The 23,622-nt window shown below is 35.5% G+C and overlaps 2 protein-coding genes across 2 annotated transcripts in view; both read left to right on the top strand.

Moving 5' to 3' along the window:
• Positions 1 to 12,630, top strand: part of LOC109100572 (laminin subunit alpha-3-like) — a 17,108-nt gene extending 4,478 nt beyond the window's left edge. The window contains exons 8-31 of the mRNA XM_042769171.1: positions 782 to 892; positions 1,564 to 1,675; positions 3,169 to 3,336; positions 3,440 to 3,633; positions 3,729 to 3,845; positions 4,538 to 4,692; positions 4,896 to 5,037; positions 5,408 to 5,507; positions 5,616 to 5,732; positions 6,189 to 6,359; positions 6,453 to 6,595; positions 7,578 to 7,760; positions 7,875 to 8,023; positions 8,722 to 8,884; positions 9,000 to 9,127; positions 9,308 to 9,464; positions 9,595 to 9,705; positions 9,798 to 9,940; positions 10,972 to 11,089; positions 11,217 to 11,354; positions 11,541 to 11,671; positions 12,005 to 12,136; positions 12,282 to 12,389; positions 12,484 to 12,630. Of these exons, the coding sequence (XP_042625105.1) occupies positions 782 to 892; positions 1,564 to 1,675; positions 3,169 to 3,336; positions 3,440 to 3,633; positions 3,729 to 3,845; positions 4,538 to 4,692; positions 4,896 to 5,037; positions 5,408 to 5,507; positions 5,616 to 5,732; positions 6,189 to 6,359; positions 6,453 to 6,595; positions 7,578 to 7,760; positions 7,875 to 8,023; positions 8,722 to 8,884; positions 9,000 to 9,127; positions 9,308 to 9,464; positions 9,595 to 9,705; positions 9,798 to 9,940; positions 10,972 to 11,089; positions 11,217 to 11,354; positions 11,541 to 11,671; positions 12,005 to 12,136; positions 12,282 to 12,375 (3,177 nt within the window). The 3' untranslated portion in view covers positions 12,376 to 12,389; positions 12,484 to 12,630. The remainder of the gene's footprint in view (positions 1 to 781; positions 893 to 1,563; positions 1,676 to 3,168; positions 3,337 to 3,439; positions 3,634 to 3,728; positions 3,846 to 4,537; positions 4,693 to 4,895; positions 5,038 to 5,407; positions 5,508 to 5,615; positions 5,733 to 6,188; positions 6,360 to 6,452; positions 6,596 to 7,577; positions 7,761 to 7,874; positions 8,024 to 8,721; positions 8,885 to 8,999; positions 9,128 to 9,307; positions 9,465 to 9,594; positions 9,706 to 9,797; positions 9,941 to 10,971; positions 11,090 to 11,216; positions 11,355 to 11,540; positions 11,672 to 12,004; positions 12,137 to 12,281; positions 12,390 to 12,483) is intronic.
• A 5,538-nt stretch (positions 12,631 to 18,168) lies between these two features.
• On the top strand, positions 18,169 to 19,086 carry LOC109100581 (gastrula zinc finger protein XlCGF8.2DB-like; the record flags this gene model as incomplete). Its single annotated transcript, XM_042714077.1, has 1 exon — positions 18,169 to 19,086. A coding segment is annotated over one exon (876 nt), but the record flags the coding sequence as incomplete, so codon positions are not given.
• Between the last annotated feature and the right edge of the window lie 4,536 nt (positions 19,087 to 23,622).

The following is a 23,622-nucleotide window of genomic DNA, read 5'->3' as shown; positions in this document are numbered from 1 at the left end:
ACATAGAACAAGTGTGATCATGTTAGGGTCTATCACACACACACACACACACACACACACACACACACACACAGTTCTGTTATTATGGGCTGTTGCATGAAATCAGTGGGTGGTTCGAAATAACAGTGTTTATCATTTATGTTAGAATCCACATCAGCTCATAAAGCACAGTTAGATTAAATGCATTGCTGGCTGTGGTTGGATGGAGTCTGGAACATTCTGTGGGCAATTTGGTGATTCAGCTTAGTTTAAAGACATGACTGAACATTTGCAGCACTTGAAAGGGTGTTTCAATCACTAAGCCTAAAAAAGAAAAGAAAAAAAAGCTAGTCAGCAAAGGTTTCCATTACTTCAATAAAATAAATGTATGCATGTCTAACATATTTGCATTTCATAAACGTGATCCATTGACAAGAGTAAAGACTCTTAGTAAAGAAGAAGAGTAAAGAAGCCATGAAAGAAGCATTTAGTATTTTTTTTTCTTCATGTGTTTTCACTGCAAACAGGCTGTAAACCCCATTATTCTCCTGCAGGTCTGTCTTTTAGACAATGGAGTTATTGACTACACCTTACAAAACCGCATAAAACCTTTCCCAAACTCAATAAGCATCAACAGAACTGTCTGTTTGATATTTCCATAATGCAATGACAATAATGACCCAGACTATACTCTGCGATCCAGTTTTTGTTAATGCTGACTTCAAATGTTTTGAAGAACATTCATGAATAATGAACAACAAATCTCATTTATCTCTTTATATCCATGATGTTTTTCTTTCAGAACCTGGTGAACACATTCAGCTCTACCGTCGACAGTCAGGTGCCTAAAGTTAACCAGCTGGGACAAGATGTTACTAATCTGGCCGAAGATATGGACAATCTGAAAGAAGAGGTACTAGAAGATATGTTTTCAACATGCAGGTTTCATGTATAAAAAAAAAATAGATCTCATACAAGTGAGATCCCAAAAAAAAAAAAATTATGTCAAATATATTTCATAATACACAAAAAAATGGTCAAAACTATATTAGAATATGTCCAAAAATATATTTATGTATATTTTTTATATATTTTTTTAACATTTTAAAAATTTTTTTAAATTTACATTTTTTAAAAATATATATTTTTTTAATGCATTAGGTTTTTTTTTCTTTCCATATATTTCAGTCCAAGAAAACATATTCACATTTCACATTTGAAGAAAAATTATCATCAAGGAACATACTTTACCCTTTTTGCAATGTTTTTTTTTTTCAAAGCTAAATATATTTCCAATTTCAAAATATATTTCATTGAGCTTCACAGTTTACAACATATGTTTAGTATATATTAAAAAAAAAAAAAAAATATATATATATATATATAATATATATATATATATATATATATATATATATATATTATATTTGGACAGACAGACAGACAGACATAAATAAAAAATTAATAATATTTTTTTTTTCTTTTTTTTTTCGTATTGCTGGGCTGTTCAACTGTTTATAGATCTCTCTATTTTCATTACACTTGCTGGAGATCAAATAATTCATCAAGTTGTTGTATGTCCAGGTCAGGAAGCAATCCGAGGATTCACAGAAAGCACTTTCTAATGCTGAAAACAGCCACCAAAGAGCAAAAGATCTGGACACCGAGACACAGAACCTCCTCAGAAAAATACAAGGTAAGAACACAAACAGATTTGGGGATTTTATTAATAATAATGCATTAATGTGTTATTCTGTTTGGTACTGTGCAATGAATGAGGACAGACACGTTTTGTAGAGGTGCTCAGCAGTTTAGTTAATAAGGCTTCTCAGAAAAACAGTCACTGGGGCGGCACCCTTTCAAAAGCTACTAATGTGTACTTTTAAAGTACTAATATGTACATTTACGGAACTTATACCTTTTAGGAGTGAATAAGGTACAAAGATGACATGGGTTTGTCAGACTGGGTTAGCTGTGCTGCTTTTGTGTGCTGTGTTGATAAATGGCCGCAGGTGTGGTGTTTTCTCACTGCTGAGGATCAGGGTGACTGTATAGCAGGCCTGTCCTGACAGATCCTGTGTGCTGTGAGCAATCCCATAATACACTGACCTGAGCTGAATGAATGTCTCCAGCCACTGTTCCCAAAGGCTATGATTTATTTTATCCCTCATAATGCATTCGGGTCATTTGGACCTTGAAGAGACACACACACACACACACACACACTCAAAAAAAAAAAAAGCTTAGTTTTTAGTAAAGGAACAAACTTTGCAAATGCTTTAAGACCCTCAATTATTTTGGGCTTTTTTTCTTCAATGCTACACATTTTGTAATACACACTATTTATTTATTTGTTCAGCCGTTCATTTATTTATTTAATTATTTTGGGCTTTTTTTCTTCAATGCTACACATTTTGTGTTCAGGTCATTTTTTCCTCTGGTAAGTACGGAGCACCATTAGTGCCAAAAACACTTTTTTTGTAAAAATTTTCTATGAAGTTATGGTAATGTATACATTATTTTCGTAATATAAATTGAGCCTTTCCCTATATCTCACACACTTTTGGGACTGTATTTTATTAAAGAACATGAATATGTATGCCTATTGATGAACCATTGCTGCATGAAAAAATAAAAAATAAATATAAATAAATAAATAAATTCCCTTTTAACAAATGAAAGTGAAAGTTTATGCAAGTAAAATAATTTAATAAAATTAATTTAACATATTTTGTTTGACGTGTAGTAATATTTGTTGTTTTGTTAGAAATAAATATGTAGGTTTTATACATGTATAAACTGTTTTTGATTAATCATGAGTTCATAAATTCAAAGGAATTTAATTAACTTACATTTATTCCAGTGGGGTTCATTATGGTTTATGTGTAATTTAAAAGTTCTCATTTTTTTAAAATTACTTAAAAAGACATAAATGCAGTAATAACATGGTAATAACACAGTAACGTTCAAAATTCATAACATTCACTCATTAATAAGCAACTTCTCATTAACCTCTCAACAACTACTCATTATTGAATGAATGTGAACGATGTGAAAACATTTAAAAGTTCTGACTGATACTATGTTATTACCATGATTTTACTGCATTTACCCCATTTTTAGTTGTAATAATGATTATGGAATTAAACGTACTGCATGTATGATATACATACTGTATTTGTTCTTCAGAGCTCCTGAAGCAGCTGATGGACTCAAACAGCAGTGGATCAGCTCTGCCCAATGCAGATTTAGCCAAACTCTTGGAACAGTCTGAGAACATGGTGAAGGAAATGGAAAAACGAAGCTTCACGACGCAGAAAGATGCAGCCAGGAAAGAGCAAGCTGAAGCAAACAAATGTACATTCGCTGTTGCTTTAGCCTGTGCATGTCTAACACGTAATCATCACTGAGAGTTGCAGTATTAATGTTTGGCCATATCACATTTATGTTTTCATTGCAGTTTTAGAGAATGTCAAAAACATCATAAAGCAGTGCGATGAGAATGAAGCGGCGTCGAAGCGTGTTGACGATCTACTGAGCAGCTATGAGGCCAAACTGAAAGAGTTAGAGGATTTGCTCAAACAGGCTGATAATATTGTGAAGAGAGCGAGCAATCAGAATGACATCAACACTGAAGGCCTTAAAGATATTCTGGTAAGAATCAAGAACGGTACAATCCTGAGATCACAAAAACACATGCTAGCAAGAGATAATCTACATTAGGCTTTTTTTTTTTTTTTTTTTTTTAGAAACGAGTGAAAGATTTGGAGCGTGAGAGAGACCTTGTCCAGGATCAGATTGTTCTTGCGGTGAAACAGCTGAAAGACACAGAGGACGTCCTGAATATGTTCAATGACAGCAAAAAGGTAAACCTTCAGAAACACATAGACAGTATAAGAAACTACATGACAAAAATATTCTCAAATAATAAACAATATTTAGCATATATGAAAGCAGATTATGTATGTATGTATGCATTTCCCACATAATGCCACAATAAATTTATTTATTGTCCTAAACACTTTTCATTATATATAATTACTTATTAATTATTATAATAGAAAATAAGAAATCATTACGTTTTGTTAATATTTTTAATTAGATTTTACATTTATATTTTCTGCTTTCATGATCATTTTAGTTAAAGTGTAAGTAATTTTGCGTTTTTGTCATTTTTATTAACTTTTGTTTATGTCTATATAGTTTTCATTCATTTTTATTTAATTTTTAGTTTTGCTAGATGAAAATGAGTAAACTGCCTTGGTAACTAGCTGAAATAAAATTAGTTATTATATATATAATTTTATTCCGGTTATCATTTATCTTATTTCAAGTAATGAAGAAAATTTAATGTGGGAGAAATGTGACCCAGACACTTCCTCATAATATTTATCAGAATATTATAATTAATGTTAAAGCAACATTTATTCTTATTCATGCACTATTTATATTTAATACTATTTTATCATTTATGCATTAATTTGCTTTTCTAACTTACAGTTATATGATGACAGTTTTAGTGATTTCATTGGTGACAAATCCTCTCATGATCCCACAGGAATACGAACAGCTTGCGGAGCAGCTCAACGGAGCAAAGACCGAACTCGAGGATAAAGTCCAAACCATCTCGCAAGCAGCAGCCAAAGAGAACATTGTGAAACAGGCAGAAAAACATGCAGAAAACATGCACAAACTGGCCAAAGAGCTTCAAGGGTAAGACACTTCATTAGTTTGCACACCTGTGTGAGATCACCTGTGTTTTCCCACGCTGTGTCGCTTTCACTTCGATTTCCATCTCATAAAAATGCCAGTTCCATGTGCTCTTCATATAGTCTCTGTAACATATTTTTCCTCTGAGAGGGAAGAGAGTATGCTGTTGATGTATAGCATATAAGTGCTGTTTTTGTCCTGGACAGAGCTGTACAGAATGTGAGTGGGCGCTCTGGTGTGCAAACCACTCTCTCTGGGATAGAGGCGTACAAAAACATCACAGACGCTGTCAACGCTGCAGAGGAGGCGGCGAAGAAGGCCAAAGAGGCGGCTGACAAAACGCTCAATGTAGGAGACCTCACCAAACATGCATGAATGTCACCGCTAGGATACAAACAGCGGCCCTGGAAAATGAATGCCATTGCATTGGATAACAAAATCAAACCATATAGCATTTATTTTCAAGATATATAGCACAAGCGCACTTTCCAAGCCAACTTTAAAAAGAAGTTAAAAATGATAAAACAAAATATATAGTGATATAAAGTTATAAATAGACTTATGAACTTGTTAAATGTGTTGTGGTGAAACAATAGCAGGACACTGTGTGTGTGTGTGTGTGTTTGTATATATATATATATTGTATATATATATATATATATATATATATATATATATATATATATATATTTTTTTTAACTAAATTTTTTTTTCCCAGGATGTCAGTGAAGGAGACTTAATCAACAGGGCAACAAATCTGAAAAATGATGGCAATAACCTACTTAAAGATGCCAAAGATGCAACTAAAGATCTTAAAGGTTTGTATTGCAGAATATTAAAAGTTATACTCTACAAAATACGATCTACAAATTGAATCTGATTTTATATCATCAATCATTTAAACACTGTTATTCTGTCTTTCCCAGGAGCAACTAAAGAACTCAAAAATCATAAGGGACGCCTGCAAGATGCTGAAGAGAAGAAGAAAGCTCTAGAAAAGGAGTTGATCTCAGTCCAGGAGGCTTTGAAGGGAATTCAGAGAGGTGAGAAAAGAGCACTGTTTGATATATGACTCTAAGAACAAAACAAGCCCATTCCATACAAAAGACAGTCTCATATAGCTCAGTTCATTCTATATGAAAGGACAAGCGCTGACATGTTTGATTTCTATATGGAGGATTGTTTCTTATGCAGCTTCTTTGCCCAGACTAGCTTTAAGGGACAGTTCACCAGTTCATTCTTTCTCCTGTTGAGTACAAAAGAAAATATTTCAAAGTTTAAGGCAGTCATTGACTTCCATAGTATTTTTTATTTCTGTACTATAGAAGTCAATGGCTACCGTCAACTGTTTGATTATATACATTCTTCAAAAATATCATTCTTTTGGAACGACTTGAGGGTGAGGAAATGACAGAACTTTCCCTTTAAGACAGTTAGCTGGTTTTTCAGTAGGAACATGAATATGCTTGAAAATATGTTTTCATTCTGTCCGACCACAGATGACATCGGTAACATTATCGACGCGGCTAAGAAAGCGGCGGCGGCAGCCAATCGCACCACGAGTGGCACAATGAACCAACTAAACGACATCAAAGCAGAAGTTACCAAGATCTCCATTACTCCTACTCTCTCTAATATGGACAATGTTCTCAATAATGTGGAATTGGCCGGTAAGTGCTGCGCCTGTTGCTTTTAATCAGATTCTTCAACAACTTCTTCTTTAACTTTATTCTCTTTCTTTCTCTGTTCTTTCCGTCTGACAGTCAGAAATGTGAGCAGCTCCATCCCATCCCTGCTGGATAAAATAGAAGAGATCAATTTTCAGATCAGCACCGGGAACAACGTGTCTGATAATATTAATATGATAAAGGAACTGATCGAACAAGCGCGAGATGCTGCCAACAGAGTAAGACTATTCAGTTGATATATTCTACATTCTACATTGAAAATGAACTGCTGAAGTGTAAAGCAACTTAACATTTTTCAAACACATTTTTGAAAATCATCTAAAATATGAGTAGAAATAATTATGACAAGACATATGGATTGAATTAAAGATGCTGTCAGGTTTTTGTCCTATACCTTTTAAAAGTGAAGTATGATTTGAAATTTATTTAATCTAAAATAGTTAAAATAGAGTTTAATCTCCTTACAGACACTCTCAAGTTGTTCAAAAATTTCTTTTCTCTGCTGAACACAAAAGAAGATATTTTGGAGAATATTGTTAACCAAACAGTTAATAATAGACCCCACTGACATCCATAGTATTTTTTTTTCATACTGTAATATATAAAATATCTTAATAAAAACAAAACAATCAAACAAAAATATATTTTTTGTGTGTTCAGCAAAAGAAAGAAACTCATACAGGTTTGGAACGACTTGAGGGCGAGTAAACAATGACAAACCATTTTAATTTTGGGGTGAACTGTCCCTTTAAATTAACCCACATTACTTAGATGATACAATTTTTAAGGTTACAATTCTTTTTTAGTGTATATCATTTTTACAACCCATAACCAATTTTCCGAAGGTTTTTATTCTTCCTCATGTTTAGTTTTCACTCATGTATAGTTAAGCATGGCATCTACACTGACCACAGTCCATGAAGTGGACTTTAGTTGGTTGAGTATGAACCTAAAAATGTTGCATGCAAAAAAAGGTACAAAAGCTGTAACTGCTTTGGTAGCCTTTCAAAAGGTACTTATATTTACCATTTAGTTACTAAAATGTACACTAATGCATACCTTCAAGGTACTTATATGCTCTTTTGGGGGTAAATATGGCACAAGGGTGTACTTTTTGAAAAGGTTACGCCCCAGTGACAGCTTTTGTACCTTTTTTTCCTGAGAGTATAGTCCTCTTCTTAATGCTTTGATCTCTTGCAGATTGTTGTGCCTATGAAATTCACGGGTAAAGGGCATGTAGAGCTGCGTCCACCACAAGACTTGGACGACCTGCGGGCGTACACCGCTCTCACCCTGTCCCTCCAGAGACCCGAGAAACCCGGCCGGCAGCGGCGCCAGACAAATGATGACAGTCTGTTCGTGATGTACCTCGGAAACAAAGACGTGAGTGTGATTTTACTGTGCATCAACTTCAAATCGTTCAAATCTTTTCAGGCTAGCTCAGGTAGGGTCAATGTAGCTTGAGCCTCTTAATGCATTCGTTAAATGTTCTCGCAGGCATCCGGAGACTACATCGGCATGGCTCTTCGCAATAACATCCTGCATGTCATTTATAAGCTCAACGGAGAGGAGTACGATATTGAGGCATCCAGCATCACCGAGTCCTCATCTGATGTGGCTTTCTTCGACAAAATCGACCTTTACAGGTATAGTAACATGCATAAAAAAAAAAAAAATTCAGTTTGTTTACTTTAGGCAGAAACAGTTTGGTTTGAATCCCAGCGTTTCTCCATTACTCCCTGGAAGCTGTGTGCTATTCCTGGCAATAAAATGAAAAATTACATTTCTCGGTATTGCATAGTAAGTGCGATCATTTAGATGCAGTGAAAGTGGAGTTGCTGCAGTATTATTGTATCAAAAAAAAAAAAAAAAAAAAAAATAACATTTGAAAAAAAAAAAAATAAAAATAAAAATCCAGTATTTTTATTACTTTCTGATTGTGAATGTGTTTGTTAGTATCTCCTGCAGCATCTATAAGGTTTTACCTAAAGATTAATCTCTTTCCAAAACTTTTCCAATATAATCTTGGCAATGTGCTGAATGCATGATGTCTTAACATTATGCTGAATTTTTAACTATCAGCTCTGCATTCATTTATATGCAAACAGCTGAGTTTTGTCACAAATAGCTGTGGTTAAACATGCTCAAGTTGTGTGTCTATTTAAAGGTATGAAGTATGTTGATTTATCCTTTCTTGGGGCTTTTGTTTGCTTATGCTCAAACTAAAACTGGTGCATTTTGGTTACTAATAGTGTCAAAATGTCTCTAGTATAGTTGTACTTGCATTATATTTTATCCACTATATGCACCTTTTTATTTTTTTTATTTTTTCCATGTCATCTAGAATTTATCAAGATGCACAAGTTATTCAAACAAAGCAGTTCACATCAATCAATCCGAAGCCGCCGCAGCTGAAACAAAACCTGGGTGAACTGACACGCAACCTGCTGGACCTCAGTTCAGATAAAGTGGTCTTCTATGTAGGAGGTTACCCAGATGACTTCAACGTAAATATGCATTTTTTTCTCCTATAGGACTTTGTGTGATAATGGCTCTTTAATTTTTGGTGCATTTTTAAATACATATCTGTTTTTTAAAAAAAGAATATTTCTCTCTTTTTAGCCACCAAGCTCTCTGAAATATGGCAAATACAAGGGCTGCATTGAGTTTTCCAGCTTCAATGACAAATTCATCAGTCTGTACAACTTTAAGAACGCGGTTGATATTAACTTAGAAACCCCTTGCAAGAGGTAAGCTCTCAACGTACTAATAAGTAATAATACAGTATATTCACAATTTAACCAGTAATCACAATCGCTACATTTGCATGTACATATTCAGAATAGTATTTAAAGATCACATTCAGCATGAATGGAAAACTGTAGACTGTACATTGTGACAACATACTATTCCTGTTTCTTTTTGCTCAGACAAATCCCTCTGACAATCTCACAGTCCGATTACTATGAAGGCACAGGTTACGCCAAAGTCCTGCTTGAAAGATTCCCCAACTTTCTGTCGATCAATCAGAAAGTGGAAACGAGAGCTAAGGATGCTCTTTTGCTGTTTTTAGGAGACGAGGAGGATGTAAGAATTTGTTCATGCCTATTGGGCGTTTTCTGATGTGTCTCTTATACAAATTTGCCATAAAAGCAATATTATATATTTAGTTATTTTTTGAGAATTTTTCATTTTTGTTTTCTTCATACCCTATCAGGACTTTTTCTACAGCGTCTCTCTTGAGAAAGGTTACGTTGTTCTGCGTGGCCAAAACAAAATGAATATTTTGAAGCCCATCAGCAGTCAGGATAAAGCAAGCCTTTCTCAGGTAAGGAAGAGTCACGTTGACTTTTGTCTTTAAGATGTTCTCCAAAGTCGCGGCAGTGACAATTAAATTGCACTCTGTCTTTTGTATTTCAGAAAACAGATGTGAAAGTTTTGATTAGTGCAGGAAGAGAGTTTAAAGTCCGAGTAGGGGACACCGAGGTCAAAAGTACAGACGTCATTCCACAAAGGTTCAAGCACTTCTACGTCGGCGGGATACCCAACTCTTTGCGTCAGAGGTCCGTGTCTTAATGTCTTTCCTTTGAAGGGATCATGAACTGCACTTTTTTATTATTTTATAATGTTCTCTGAGGTCTGCTTATAATGTTAGCAAGAGTTTTACATCATAAAAAAACATCAGAATTGAAAAGTAAAGGCTCTTTTCTGTCCTGTTTTTGAGCCTTTCTGCAGATCTCCGCATTCAAGACTCAAAACTAAACACCAACTGCTATGATTGAACAGTTTTGCATATTAAAATAATAGTTGGATGCTTCTGTGATGTACTTTGCAATCAACATGGGTCATTTGGGATAAAAATGTATAATTTCTCAGTACATATCAAACAATCAGGAGCAGACGATGCAGTACTGGAAAAAACACAGTTACTTATGTTTATGTGTTGCGATATTGGATCCAATTTAGTCAGATTCAGCACTGCATCATCTTTTTTTCATTCCAGTCTCTCTGAAAAGCCTGCGTCGAACTGTCGTGTTAAAAAAACAAGTCCACAGTAAAATGAAGCAAACAAACAAACAACATTACAATATTGTGTTACTCCCTAAAAAAGTAACTAATTAATTTACTTTTTATGGAAAGTAATGAGTTAAGTTACTTTTGTGTAACTTTTTCTCATCTGGGCTGAGCTTGCTTGCTTGTTTGTTTTAATATAAAAAAGTGGTATTTTTGGCAAATGTGATCATTGAAGTTCAGCAGCAAAGACATTGGTTAATAAAATTGCATTAAATACATGAATGACAACATTCTAAACTAAAAAAAGCAATGTGTTACTTTACTAGTTCCTTGAAGAAGTAATCTGATAACAGCATGAAAGAGAAATGCATTCACGACGTGACGTAACAACGCTCGCTTCTGATGCAGATACGGTGTTAAGATCACAATTCAATACTGTTTTTCATAACTTACCTGTTATATATCAAAAGACATTTTTCAGTTCATGACCCCTTTAGGCTGTGGGAACAAGTAAATGTGATTCAGACCTTTTCTGAGCAATCGTATGATGGTTTATTAATTCTGAATGACTTTATCACAGGTACAACATCACTATCCCGGCTCTGAAAGGCTGTGTGAAAATCGGCACCGCTGGAGGCTCCACCCCGAGCGTTGTAGAGAAAGTGGGCGTCGGCAGAGGCTGCACTGATGAGCTACTGGTAAACGAGTTAATCTTTCATTATTTAGATTTACAATTAAAGGTAATATGCTAGCTTGGTTTCTTAAACATTCACCCAAATGAAACACAGAAAGGTGTCATTTCTTATCCATCGTGCTCTTTTCCAGATGGTAAGGAGAGCTGAATTCAGCCTCGGCAGTACATTGGAGATTCTCCATGAAGACTTCAGCTTGGACGATGTCGGTCTTTCTCTGGGCTTCAGGAGTACAAAACCAGACGGCATCCTGCTGCAGAACAGCAAAAATGTGCGGATCTCTTCCACAGTTCTCTGAATGCTATGAATAGATAGATAGATTTTAAACACACACACACACACACACAATATGAGTTTTAAACAAAATAATCCTATATTTCAGCATGTTTTTATAGAAGACATACATATCACGTCTCATTGTGTATTTATCATTGGAACTGTGATTTCTCTGTGGCAGAATAAAGACATTGAGCTTTCTATGGAGAACGGATACGTGCTCCTCAAATTCCAAGGCAGCGTCTGGAAATCTACCAAGCAGTACCAGGATGGAGGATGGCATTATCTCACTGTTTCTGGACAGAGCCAAAGGTACGATTCATTGGCCTAGGAAAACAGATCATTTGAAATTGTTATTTTTGCCTGATTACAGTTATTAATATGATTTAGCGAAGTACAGTATGATTAGAACATAACATTTGCATTTTGTAACATTCACTTAAATTATTCTGCACTCCCTTTTTGTGAAAAATAACAATGAAAACACAAGTTGTTGGCAATGGGGCTCATTAAATTAAATAACGGTTTAGAATGCAAACAATACTCCATATATTTATAAATGCAGACACATGTAATTATAAACATTTGAATTGTAAATAGGTTTTCTATTTTTTTTTTTCATACTGATGTTCACCTTTGTTTTAGCGTTGAACTCCGAATTGATGAAGAAGATGTTGGCCAGAGAGTGCCGGGATCTTCATCTGGACTGTATTCGTCCAGCGTGATCCTGGGCAAGGACACCTTTAAGGGCTGCATCTCCAACCTTTATCTGAGGAGGTCATTATTCACAACATTTGTTGAACTTTCTATGTCTCCACTAGCTTAAATGCCCTCGTAAACCTACATTTACATTGTCTCTGGGTTTATACCAGTGAAAGTGTGTGTGGAGTGTCAGCTCATGTGTGTGTTTGTGTGTTTGCAGACCTGATTCTCTATATAGAGCGGAGGATCTGAGCGCTTACTCTTCCACAGGAGACGTGCTGCTGAACACATGCAGCGCCACACACAGTATCTAGCAGCATAGCTATTAGTAGGTTGCTTTAATATCACGATTAACAACATGACAACATTGTGTTTTGATTTAACAGCAAACTCAGTTTCTGTTTTGTGTTCTTTGCTTCCAGAGGCGAGGAGTATCTGACGTATCAGACATTTGACATGGAGATCTTTGGAAGAAATGCTGTTATACAGTATTACAGCATAACCAACTCACTTTAACCAGCTGCTGCATTATATGTTTAATTTGCATAATTAAAGATGTTTTCATGGCACATCTGTGGTAGTTTTGATTTCATGGTCCCATTAGAGATATTACAATTGCATTATAAAAGAGAAACAAATGACAATTTTGCAATTCTGGAAACTTGTGCTGTGTTATTGAGCTCATCTAAGTTGGCATCAGATTGTTTGCCTGCACTTCTCCACCACATTTCAGATTATGCATTGTGTTTAATAGCATTTTGTGGTGATGAAATACAATAAAATTTTAAACATGGAATAAAACTCCTTTGCATTGCTATGGCTTACTTAATAGCTATTATTATATGTAGACAATGTTAATTTTTCCCCATGCATTTTAGTCATATATAAACTAATATCTGGCTGCTGCAAGTTAAAGTGCATTGAATCTTGCATGGATGATATACACACTCACCAGCCACTTTATTAAAAGTAAACCTGTTCAACTGCAAATTAACACAAATATCTAAACAGCCAATCACACAGCAATCAGAATGGACAAAAGAAGGTGATTTAAGTGACTAGATGGCTGGTCTGAGTATTTCAGAAATTGCAGATCAATAATAATAATTTTATTAGTACTTATGAAGCACAAATTCTGCATGACCATATTCTACATCCATAATCCTATTGGAAAGCACAAATTCTGTTATATTCCTAGTACTATGAAGCACAAATTCTGCATGACCATATGCTGTGTACAAACCATAATCCTAAGATGTCTAAATACCTAATCATAAACTCATAAAAGACATCTTCTCAACGTCTATTTGACATCTGATACAAAATGGCCTAATGATGAGCAAACACTCTAAAAAAGCAAAAACTACAAATAAAAATGCAAAAAATACATCACTGAGACGTAAAACAGACATTTAGAAGATGTCTTTAAGATGGAAGCTGGGTAGTAACGCATTACATGTAATCTGGATTACGTGTACAAACATACTTGTAATTAGATGTCTTTTAAAAATACTCGTAATCAGACTACAGTTACTTTTTTATGGATTACAGTTTTATTTACACAATGGTACATTGTTCACAATTCACTGATCTCCTAAATTTCTTTTTTTAAATTATATAAAACCTGCCACATATATATAATTCTTCAAGTTTTTCCAGCGGAGAGAGGGAGGTGTGTCAGAATCGAGCTTCTCAAACAAGATAATTTGGAGGGGAACACAGCCTTTAATATGTTCTTTAATATATTTTTTTTTGTAATGTTGATTTTCTTTATTGTTACTACCTTATGCACTTCAAGTGTTTTTGAGAGGAAATATTTAACTTAGATATGGTCTTTAATATATATATATATATATATATATATATCTATATATATATATATATTTATTAGCAATATTATTGTTGTGAGTTTCAGTCTTGAATATTCATTTTTGTAATATTGTTTGTCTTTTCCTCATTGTTACTATGCACTTAAATGTTTGAGATGTATTGATGTGTGAATTTAGTCTTTTTCAGTTTTGCAGTGTACGCTATTTTTTTTGTTTTTCACTGATACATTCATATACATTTCTAGTGTTTTATTAGAGAAATATTTGACTGGCAGTGTGCGGTGATTTCATGTTTTTTCAATACTGTTTTTTGTAATGTAGTGCTTTCTAAATCAGTAAGTAAATATCCTTTAAAATCATTAGATGTGATTTTGTTTTATTCAGTGTTAGCAAACACTAACAGAAAGGTACAAGTGTTAGTACATCACAGAGAACTGTCAAACATTGCACTTTAAAAGAAGATTGTGGCCCTTTTGGTGAATTATGTTTATATATTTTTTCTTTGTATATGTCAAAATAGTACAAGATTAGATTAATTCAATATGTATGAAATCAAATAAGGGTTAGCACAAATGTAATCTAAATGTACATACGTTACCAAAAATGAATCTAAGAGATTATATTACTGACTACAAATTTTGTGATGTAATCTGTACAGTAACTCTGACATCTTAGAGATGTCTATCAGATATTAATAAGCTGCAAATAGTACATCACGGAGACGTCAAACAGACATTTAGAAGATGTCTTTAAGATGTTTATGATTTAGAATGCATGTAAATCTGACATCTTAGAGATGTCTATCAGATGTTTGTACACAGCAGATGCTTTCCAGATGAAGCGATCTTTACAGGCCTCTTGCAGACGTACGTGTGCTATCTGGGATAGGAGTTTATAAATGCGAAAATCATACATAATACTTATTTAAAACAAACAACACAACCTTAAAAAAAGTATGACCTATATTTTCAACTGGATGAGAAAGAAATATGCCTTTAAAACGCATTCATTTATTCATTGCATCAGCATCATTGCACATGTTTTGCTGCGTCCTCGTTGCATTAGCAGGCTTTAACCAGCAGATATCCTCCGCGAGCGCATCGAAACAGCAGATCACTGCGTGCTTTGATTCACGAGACACGAGTTGAAAGGTTCCGAGGCGTCTGAAGGCTGTAGGTGGCGATAATGCGCTGAATGGCGTTCAGTCTGACAGTCCACATGAGAGAAGCAGCAGATGTGTGTCTGTGGAGCTCCATCTGACTCGAGCTCTCCTCTCACCGTTGTGTTTTCTGAACTAGAGCAGCTATGGACGGCGAGGAGGAAAGCAAGCCTCCAGGTAACTACCATGCAGTCTTCTTCACAGTACTGCATTGCAATAGTAGCGTTTTAAAGTGAGTGATATCTGTGTAGTGAGTGTTATCTGTATCATTTCTAATCTGACCATCTTCAGTAAGCAGCTTCCCTGCTGAAAACAAGTTACTATATCTGTCAGGAAAAAATAAAACACTTTAAAATAATAATAATAATAATAATAATAAGTATGAATGCATTAAGCTCTGTTCATGAGCAGTGGCAAGTCCATTAGTGCCAAATCATAATGCATAAAATTACAAACACGTTCAAGTTGTCACATTGATCAGTGATTAGAATAAGAAATTGATAGATTCCTATAAAGGGGTTTTAGGTGTGCATGCAAATGTCTATATATAAAAACAAACAATTTATTCTTCTACTTGGTGTGTTACAATTTACCTTCATCAATGCCCTTCATCTCTATTCTGCACATATTTTCTTCAACATTCATTAATTAGTTTTACAGTCATCTATTTTTTTCCCTTTCCACAAAAAAAAAAGAAAGAAACTTATCAAGTAAAACTGGATGTTCAAAGAGAAGTAATCTTGATTCGTTTTATGCAAGTAATGCATTACTTTTAAATTAACAAGGAAAGGCTTATTAAGCAAATAAGCAAGTCCAGCCCAGGTGAAAAAAGTAACACAAAAGTAATGTAATAATTACTTCCTTTCCATAATTAGTAACTATGTAACACAATTAGTTACTTTTTCATGGAGTAAGGTATGATTATACATTTTTTTATGCATTGTTATGATTATAATGATTATTATGTGTTATTTTTTGTATTATTGGTTGTGTACGCCTACATAAATCCGAATACATTTGAAAATACATCTTTTTCTTTATGTTTCGGCCTGTGAAACTGAGCATTTTTAGTTATGTGATACAGCATACTGTACCCATAAATAACTGTCAGGGCTCCAAACTGCGACTAAAACAGTCGCATTTGCGACCATAAATATTTGCGAGTGACGTTTTTGCTGAGGTCACCACTGGCGACTACCCGCCGAAAGCTCCTCAGGATTTATAACCACTAAAAAAGTTTTCTCAGGCGGATGATTTGCTTCATTCTAGCAGCGCCCCGTCTGTGATAAAACGAACTCGGGCCGAAGGTTAATACACACAACTACACCCGAGTGTGGAACCTGCCGCGTGTACAACAGCTTTCAGCCGAGATCGGCCCATAGAGAAAAAGCCGTCTGTCAGCCAGAAGTGTTTTGTAGAGTCGGCGCGGCTCTGGCCCATTATCTTCTCACCGATGCCGAGACTGAACCGACAGAGACGCATTTCAGCCAGAATCAGCTCGAGTGTTATTGCTATCTGGTTATATATTTACATGTTACAACCTAAAAATTTGAATGTAATGCCTTTTTTCCTAATTGTTTTGCGATCAAATCTTTTGTTATGTTTACGTATTAAACTGATACGATACGCATCAAAGTTTTAGTGGAAAAAGAGAGTTTCAAACAGTCCTCTTCTCTGCCGCACATCAGTGCTGCCGCACACAGTGTGATAAACGCAGCTCCGCTGTGCAGCGAGAGAGACATGACGGAGACGGAAGAAGGGAAAGTTCAGAACAGTACACAACTTGAACAAAACTAGAACAGGTAAAGCTGTAGCTGTGTGAATATTGGCAATATCGTTAACAATTCTCGTTTATAATAGTTACTAATATGGCTTCTTCTAAACAGATCTTGGTCTGTGTTTTTTAATGCGTGAACTTCATTATTTGAAGTGCAACTGCCGTCCAGTAATTGCAAAAAGCTGTGCTTTATCACTTTTTAATAAAAAGTACCAGCTTTAAAATTATTCTGATTTCATAACGAAATTCAAAACAATACAGTTTTGGCGCTCCTTAATGGGGCAGGCGCGGTCGCTTTAGCGCCTCAGTTCAAGGGCAAGTGAACCCATTAATCTTTCTCTTTACTAATATAGTACATAATGAACAAGAAATTAACATCAAAAGGTAGGCTATTTTGAAAATACAACTTACTGAAATGTCTCATGTAGAAGGAGCCCAAGCTACACTCAGTGGCTAAGTGATGCTTATGCTCCATGATACTGGTACAGACTCTGTGTAATGAACAATTTTTTGTGTGACTAGATTTCAAGCTGGAAAAGACATTTAGTTCCCACTTAAGTGAACCTTAGTTCCCAGGTCACCTACAAGATGGATTAAAATTGCTGATAAAGTCAAGAAAAGATGAGACATAAACACATGACAGTATGATTGAAATGTTGAAACTAAAATAAATAAAACACGTTTATTCTGTGGCACCTAAAAAAATTATTTGGCTCCTAAGTTTTTTTCTTATAGGAGCCAATGGCTCCTTACTCGATTTTTTTGTTTGGAGCCCTGACTGTGGTTATACTGGCAATGTTGTGCCTCCTATTCACTTTCGTACTACAATCCTGAAAGGATGACAGAGAACTTGCGCAGAGATATCTTCCTTTAGACTGTACCTGAAATAGCAATGTCATGGCAGAAGAATATCGTGAGAACTTTTTGATGTCTGGTCTCTTTGCATCCTCTCTGTGAGTCCATTTAATGCATGCACAGTACCATTCACACAGCAAAGATCACAGTCCAAAAAAAAAACAGACAAAACAAAAAAAAAAACTATTATTACTGTTTCACATTTATGGTTCTTGAATTATTTTTTTCACTTTAATATAATTTAATTTCAGACCTGATGGAAGTGAAAGCAGAAAGTGAAGAACTGACTGAAATGCATCAATATCATGATCAAAAAACAAGTTGGAGAACAGGAACCGACTCTTTCATCTGTCCTCAGTGTGGGAAGGGTTTCACACAGAAAGCTCACCTGAAGGATCACATACGCATCCACACCGGAGTGAGGCCTTTCCGGTGCATTCAGTGCGGAAAGGATAAAAGGCCAGCTTAAGAATCACATCCGAATTCACACCGGAGCACCGGAGAGAAACCCTTTGCGTGCCAGCAGTGTGGAAAGAGCTTTACGCAAAAAGGCCAGCTTAAGAATCACATCCGAATTCACACCGGAGAGAAACCCTTTGCGTGCCAACAGTGCGGACGGAGTTTCACGCAAAAAGGCCAGCTGAGAAACCACATCAGAACTCACTCTGGCCAACGGCCCTTCATCTGCTTGCAGTGTGGAAAGAGTTTTTTGCACAAAGGCACCCTTAAGGATCACATACAGATCCACACTGGAGAACGATTGTTCATGTGCCCTCAGTGCGGGAAGAGTTTCACACGTAAAGACATCCTGAAGAATCACCTGCGCATTCATTCCGGAGAAAAGCCTTTCATGTGCCTTCAGTGCCGGAAGAGTTTCACGAAAGCAGCGTATCTCCGGATCCATCAGCAGCACTCGCATTCCCAAGAACGACCGTTCGACTGCCGACGGTGTGGGAAAAAATTCATTTCTGCATTACAGCTAAAAAGGCACTTGAAAATCCACACGGATGAGAGGTCGCACCCGTGCTCTTTTTGCGGGAAGACTTTTTCCATGCCGGAATATTTGAAGAAGCACGAGAAAATCCACACCGGTGTGAAAGCTCACGTGTGCTCCGAGTGTGGAAATATGTTCTCCACCGTCACCTTCTTGAAAGAGCACCAGAGGACCCACACTGGAGAGAAACCGTACGCGTGTGCTCACTGCGGGAGGCGTTTCCCTCATTCCAGCACTTTGAAGAGACACGAGAGAATTCATACTGGAGAGAAGCCGTATCACTGCGCTTCATGTATGAGGAGTTTCACTGCATCTAATTCTCTACTCAGACATAGAAACAAATGCTGCCAGAAGCTGCCGTCTCTGTGAGCAGAGAGCAATTATTAGGGCTCCTGACTGCACCTACATTAATTTTCTATTAATCCCTTATCTTGAGACGAAAATGCTTAAGTCACATTTTAGTCAGTTGAGTCTTTCATAGTTTCAGTTGACGAAAAGTTGTTGCATTTTTGTAGTCTTGACTAACATCTATTCATTGACGAAAAGTTGTTGCATTTTTGCCAACTTTTAGTCATTACTTTTAGTCAAACTGCAGTTACTAACATTTATTCTGGTAGCTATTTTATATTTAGTCTTCAAACAAAAATAGTCATCAATTCTTGTCTATTTAGACCAAATCAATTGAGCATAAGAGAAATTTGAATCAAGGATTGAATTTCAAAAAACTTGAATAAATTATGACAATTTTCATTTTTGGGTGAACTATCGCTTTAACAGTAGTAAAAAAAGGGAGCAACTTACAAAAATTATAGTTGTTCATATATAATATACATATATAGTTTATCATTTTTGAAAAAGAAGCAGAATAAGAAAACAAGACAAATATGAAAGAGATACAAATGAAACTTTTTTTTCAAATACAGTAGGTTTACTTGACGTATTTATTTAACATCTTTTTGTTGGTTAACATGATTGACACGGATAGGTACTTAATTAGGAATGCTGTCCCTTTAAGACGGAAGGCATGCATGTAATGCTGACACACTTTCAGTTTTCACACACCTGTTTACATTCACTTAATCCATAACCGACTGTATTTATGTGAGATACTCTAGTATAGGATGTATTTTGAATGTCGGGTAGTCCTCAAACTACATTATAGTCCCGTCTCGTCTTGTTAATAAAGACACAACATACATTTTGCCAAAGTTTTTATCATCAGATATTAGTTTTAGCTCGTCAACGTCTCGTCTTAGTCACAGAAGAAAAAAAAAGTTTAACGAATATTTTTCGTCGTCGTCTTCGTTGATGAATTTAACACTGCTGTGGGAACTAGTCACCGGCTTTGTTTTCTTTCAGAAATGGCAAGAGATTAAATTAAATTAAAATTAAATTCATGCATTTAGCAGACGCTTTTATCCAAAGCGACTTACAGTGCATTCAGGCTATCAATTTTTACCTATCATGTGTTCCCGGGGAATCGAACCCCCAACCTTGCACATCATAACGCAATGCTCTACCACTTGAGCTACAGGAACACTACAAGAGATGATATGACTTAAAAAAAAACAGCATTTTTCAGTTTTTGATTCAGGTCATCAGCTCAGCTACTACAATACCTTAGTTTAAATAAGCAGAAAATTAGGAAAAACTGTTGATAGTTAATAGTAAATGTGTCACTGGAATATTTAACAGTTTACCATTGGACAGAGCTAAAGTACTAAGTTCCTCACACTTTATTTACTTTAAATCAGTAAACAAAAAAAAAAAATTTTCAGCAAACTGTTGTTTAAACAACAAAATGGTTCGCTACTGGAATATGCATTGCATTATGGGTATTTTTGATGACATTTAATGTAATTTAATTGACACTATATTGGGCATTTTCAGCATTCTGTTGTTTACACAACAGCAGTAGTGTTATTGTAGTTAATGTTGAAAGTAAAGTTTGTTTCATCAGCTACTGACGCAATGTTGAGTGAACTGAACGGAAAGAGAACTGTAATGTTGGCTCCGTCTACTTTCATTGAAGAAAACAAAAGCCATACAGGTTTGGAACGACATGATGGTGAGTGAACGATGACAGACTTCCATATTTAGGGCAAACTTTCTCTTTAATGACTGGTGAAAATTACACTGACCTCATCATCAGGATCAGTCAAGTCAGAATCAAAATGACTTGAAACATTCTGAGTGTAGAAAACAAAGATAAGACTTGGTTTTAAGTAAAGAATATGTTAATAAACAACACATAATATTGGTTGCTTGTAGATAAAGAGTCCATAACAACTGTCAACATCTATTGGAGCTGAAACATGAACTGTAACTCAATTTTCAAGATAAATGTTCAAGAATCCCTTATTAATCGACCTCTTGTTTGAATAATAGAAGAAACCAAAGGAAAAGGAAGCCAAACTATTAATGTCACCATCTAACAATTGTTTCCTGTAAGATAACTTTATCATCCTCTAGTGTAAATTTCAGAGTAAAGCCTAATTTATACATTATAGCCATTAATACAGTCTCAGTGTTGCAATGTATTCATTTCTTACTTACCGGAGATAAAAATGGAACTCAGTTGCTGCAATCTTCATGTTAATTTTATATTTGAATTTTTTTTTTTACATAAAACTGTATAATATAAGTAAATGCGTATTCGTTAATTAACAGTGTGAACCAAAGGCGTGAACTCTCGCTGTGATTAATAGAAGATGTGGCAACAGCAAAACTCCAAACTCTTCCATGAGCAAAACTTTTAGATTTTTTTTTCTTTTTGAAGAAAGACATAAATAATGATGAAAGGCAAAATATGCAATGCCATGGAGGAATGTAATCCTCTCTTTTGTAGAGAGGGGAGCAACATGACTAAATTAAATTTTTACACTGAGATTGGTAGCTCTATTAGTAAATCTTGTTGAATTTAGCAATCTTTGCATCATAATATGAAAATGACCACCAAAAAAAAATGGAAAAAAAAAATAACTTTTTATTATTATTATTTTTTTTTATCCAAAGTTTGGATGGCTGTAACTCAAGAACTATTAAAGATATTTTAACATCCTTTTAGATGTTGGTTCTTAACAAACGTTTATTTTGGCATCTTCATGTTTAAGGCCCTGTATGGTTCATTTTGATTGGACCTGTATGATTTCTATTGATAGAGGAATATCTGAAGAACAAATAATGTTGAAACTAGAAATGTTTTTTGTTTCCCTTTATCAAAACAATATATCAAAATAAAATATTTATGCTCCCATCTTTCAAGCCATTTCCCACCTGGATTACTCAATAAATATTCATACATGACATTTAATATTTAACTTTTTCTTTTTTTTTTTCAATTCCAATTTCTTTTATTTATTTTTTTTTTTCAAATAAATTTCTTCAATTCTGTTATTGTAATGTACACTCACTGGCCACTTTATTAGGTACACCTTGCTATTACCGGGTTGGACCCCCTTTTGCATTCAGAACTGCTTTAATTTTTCGTGACATAGATTCAACAAGCTGTTGGAAACATTCCTCAGAGATTTTGGTCCATATTGACATGATAGCATCACACATCCATGATGAGAATCTCCCGTTCCACCACATCCCAAAGCTGCTCTATTGGATTGAGATCTGGTGACTGTGGAGACCATTTGAGTATAGTGAACTCATTGTCATGTTCAAGAAACCAGTCTGAGATGATTTGAGCTTTGTGACATGGTGCATTATCAATCTAGAAGTAGCCATCAGAAAATGGGTACACTGTAGTCATAAAGGGATGGACATGGTCAGCAACAATACTCAGGTAGGCTGTGGTGTTTAAACAATGCTCAATTGGTACTAAGGGACCCAAAGTGTGCCAAGAAAATAACCCCCACACCATTACACCACCAGCAGCAGCAGCAGCCTGAACCATTGAGACAAGGCAGGATGGATCCATGCATTCATTTTCTTTATGCCAATTTCGACCCTACCATCTGAATGTCGCAGCAGAAATCCAGACTCATCAGACCAGGCAACGTTTTTCCAATCTTCTATTGTACAATTTTGGTGAGCCTGTGTGAATTGTAGCCTCTGTTTCCAGTTCTTAGCTGACAGGAGCGGCACCCGGTGTGGTCTTCTGCTGCTGTAGCCCATATGCTTCAGGGTTGGACATGTTGTGTGTTCAGAGATGCTGTCCTGCATACCTTGGTTGTAATGAGTGCTTATTTGAGTTACTGTTGCCTTTCTATCATCTCTAACCAGTCTGCCCATTCTCCTCTGACCTCTGACATCAACAAGGCATTTTCGTCTACACAAATGCCGCTCACTGGATATTTTCTCTTTTTCAGACCATTCTCTGTAAATCCTAGAGATGGTTGTGTGTGAAAATCCCAGTAGATCGGCATTTTTTGAAAACTCAACAAACAATTCCATGTTCAAAGTCACTTAAATCCCGTTTCTTCCCCATTCTGATGCTCGGTTTGAACTTCAGCAAGTCGTCTTAACCACATCTAGCTGCCTAAATGCATTGAGTTGCTGCCATGTGATTGGCTGATTAGCAATTTGTGTTACCAAGCAATTGAACAGGTGTACCTAATATAGTGGCCGGTGAGTGTATATTGTATCTTCCATCAGAAATTAAATTAAATTAAATAATCAATCAATAAATGTTTAGCCAGGGAACTCACAAAAGTGCAGAATTGGGGCTAAAATTAATCATCAATTAAGCTCCACAGGGTTTTTTTTTTTTTTTTTTTTTTTAATAGCATATTTTTAATGCTAAAAATTCTGATTGTTTCACTAGATAAGACTCTTATTCCTCGGCTGGGATCGTGTAGACCCCTTTGAAGCTGCACTGAAACTGCAGTTTGGACCTTTAGCCCCTTGATCCCCATTGAAGTCCATTATATGGAGAAAAATCCTGGAATGTTTTCATCAGAAACCTCAATTACTTTGCGACTTGAACGGATAGTTCAC

The sequence above is a fragment of the Cyprinus carpio genome, chromosome A2 (assembly GCF_018340385.1).
Source record: "Cyprinus carpio isolate SPL01 chromosome A2, ASM1834038v1, whole genome shotgun sequence".
In the NCBI taxonomy this organism is placed as follows: domain Eukaryota; kingdom Metazoa; phylum Chordata; class Actinopteri; order Cypriniformes; family Cyprinidae; genus Cyprinus; species Cyprinus carpio.
This window is presented reverse-complemented; position numbering and strand designations above follow the sequence as displayed.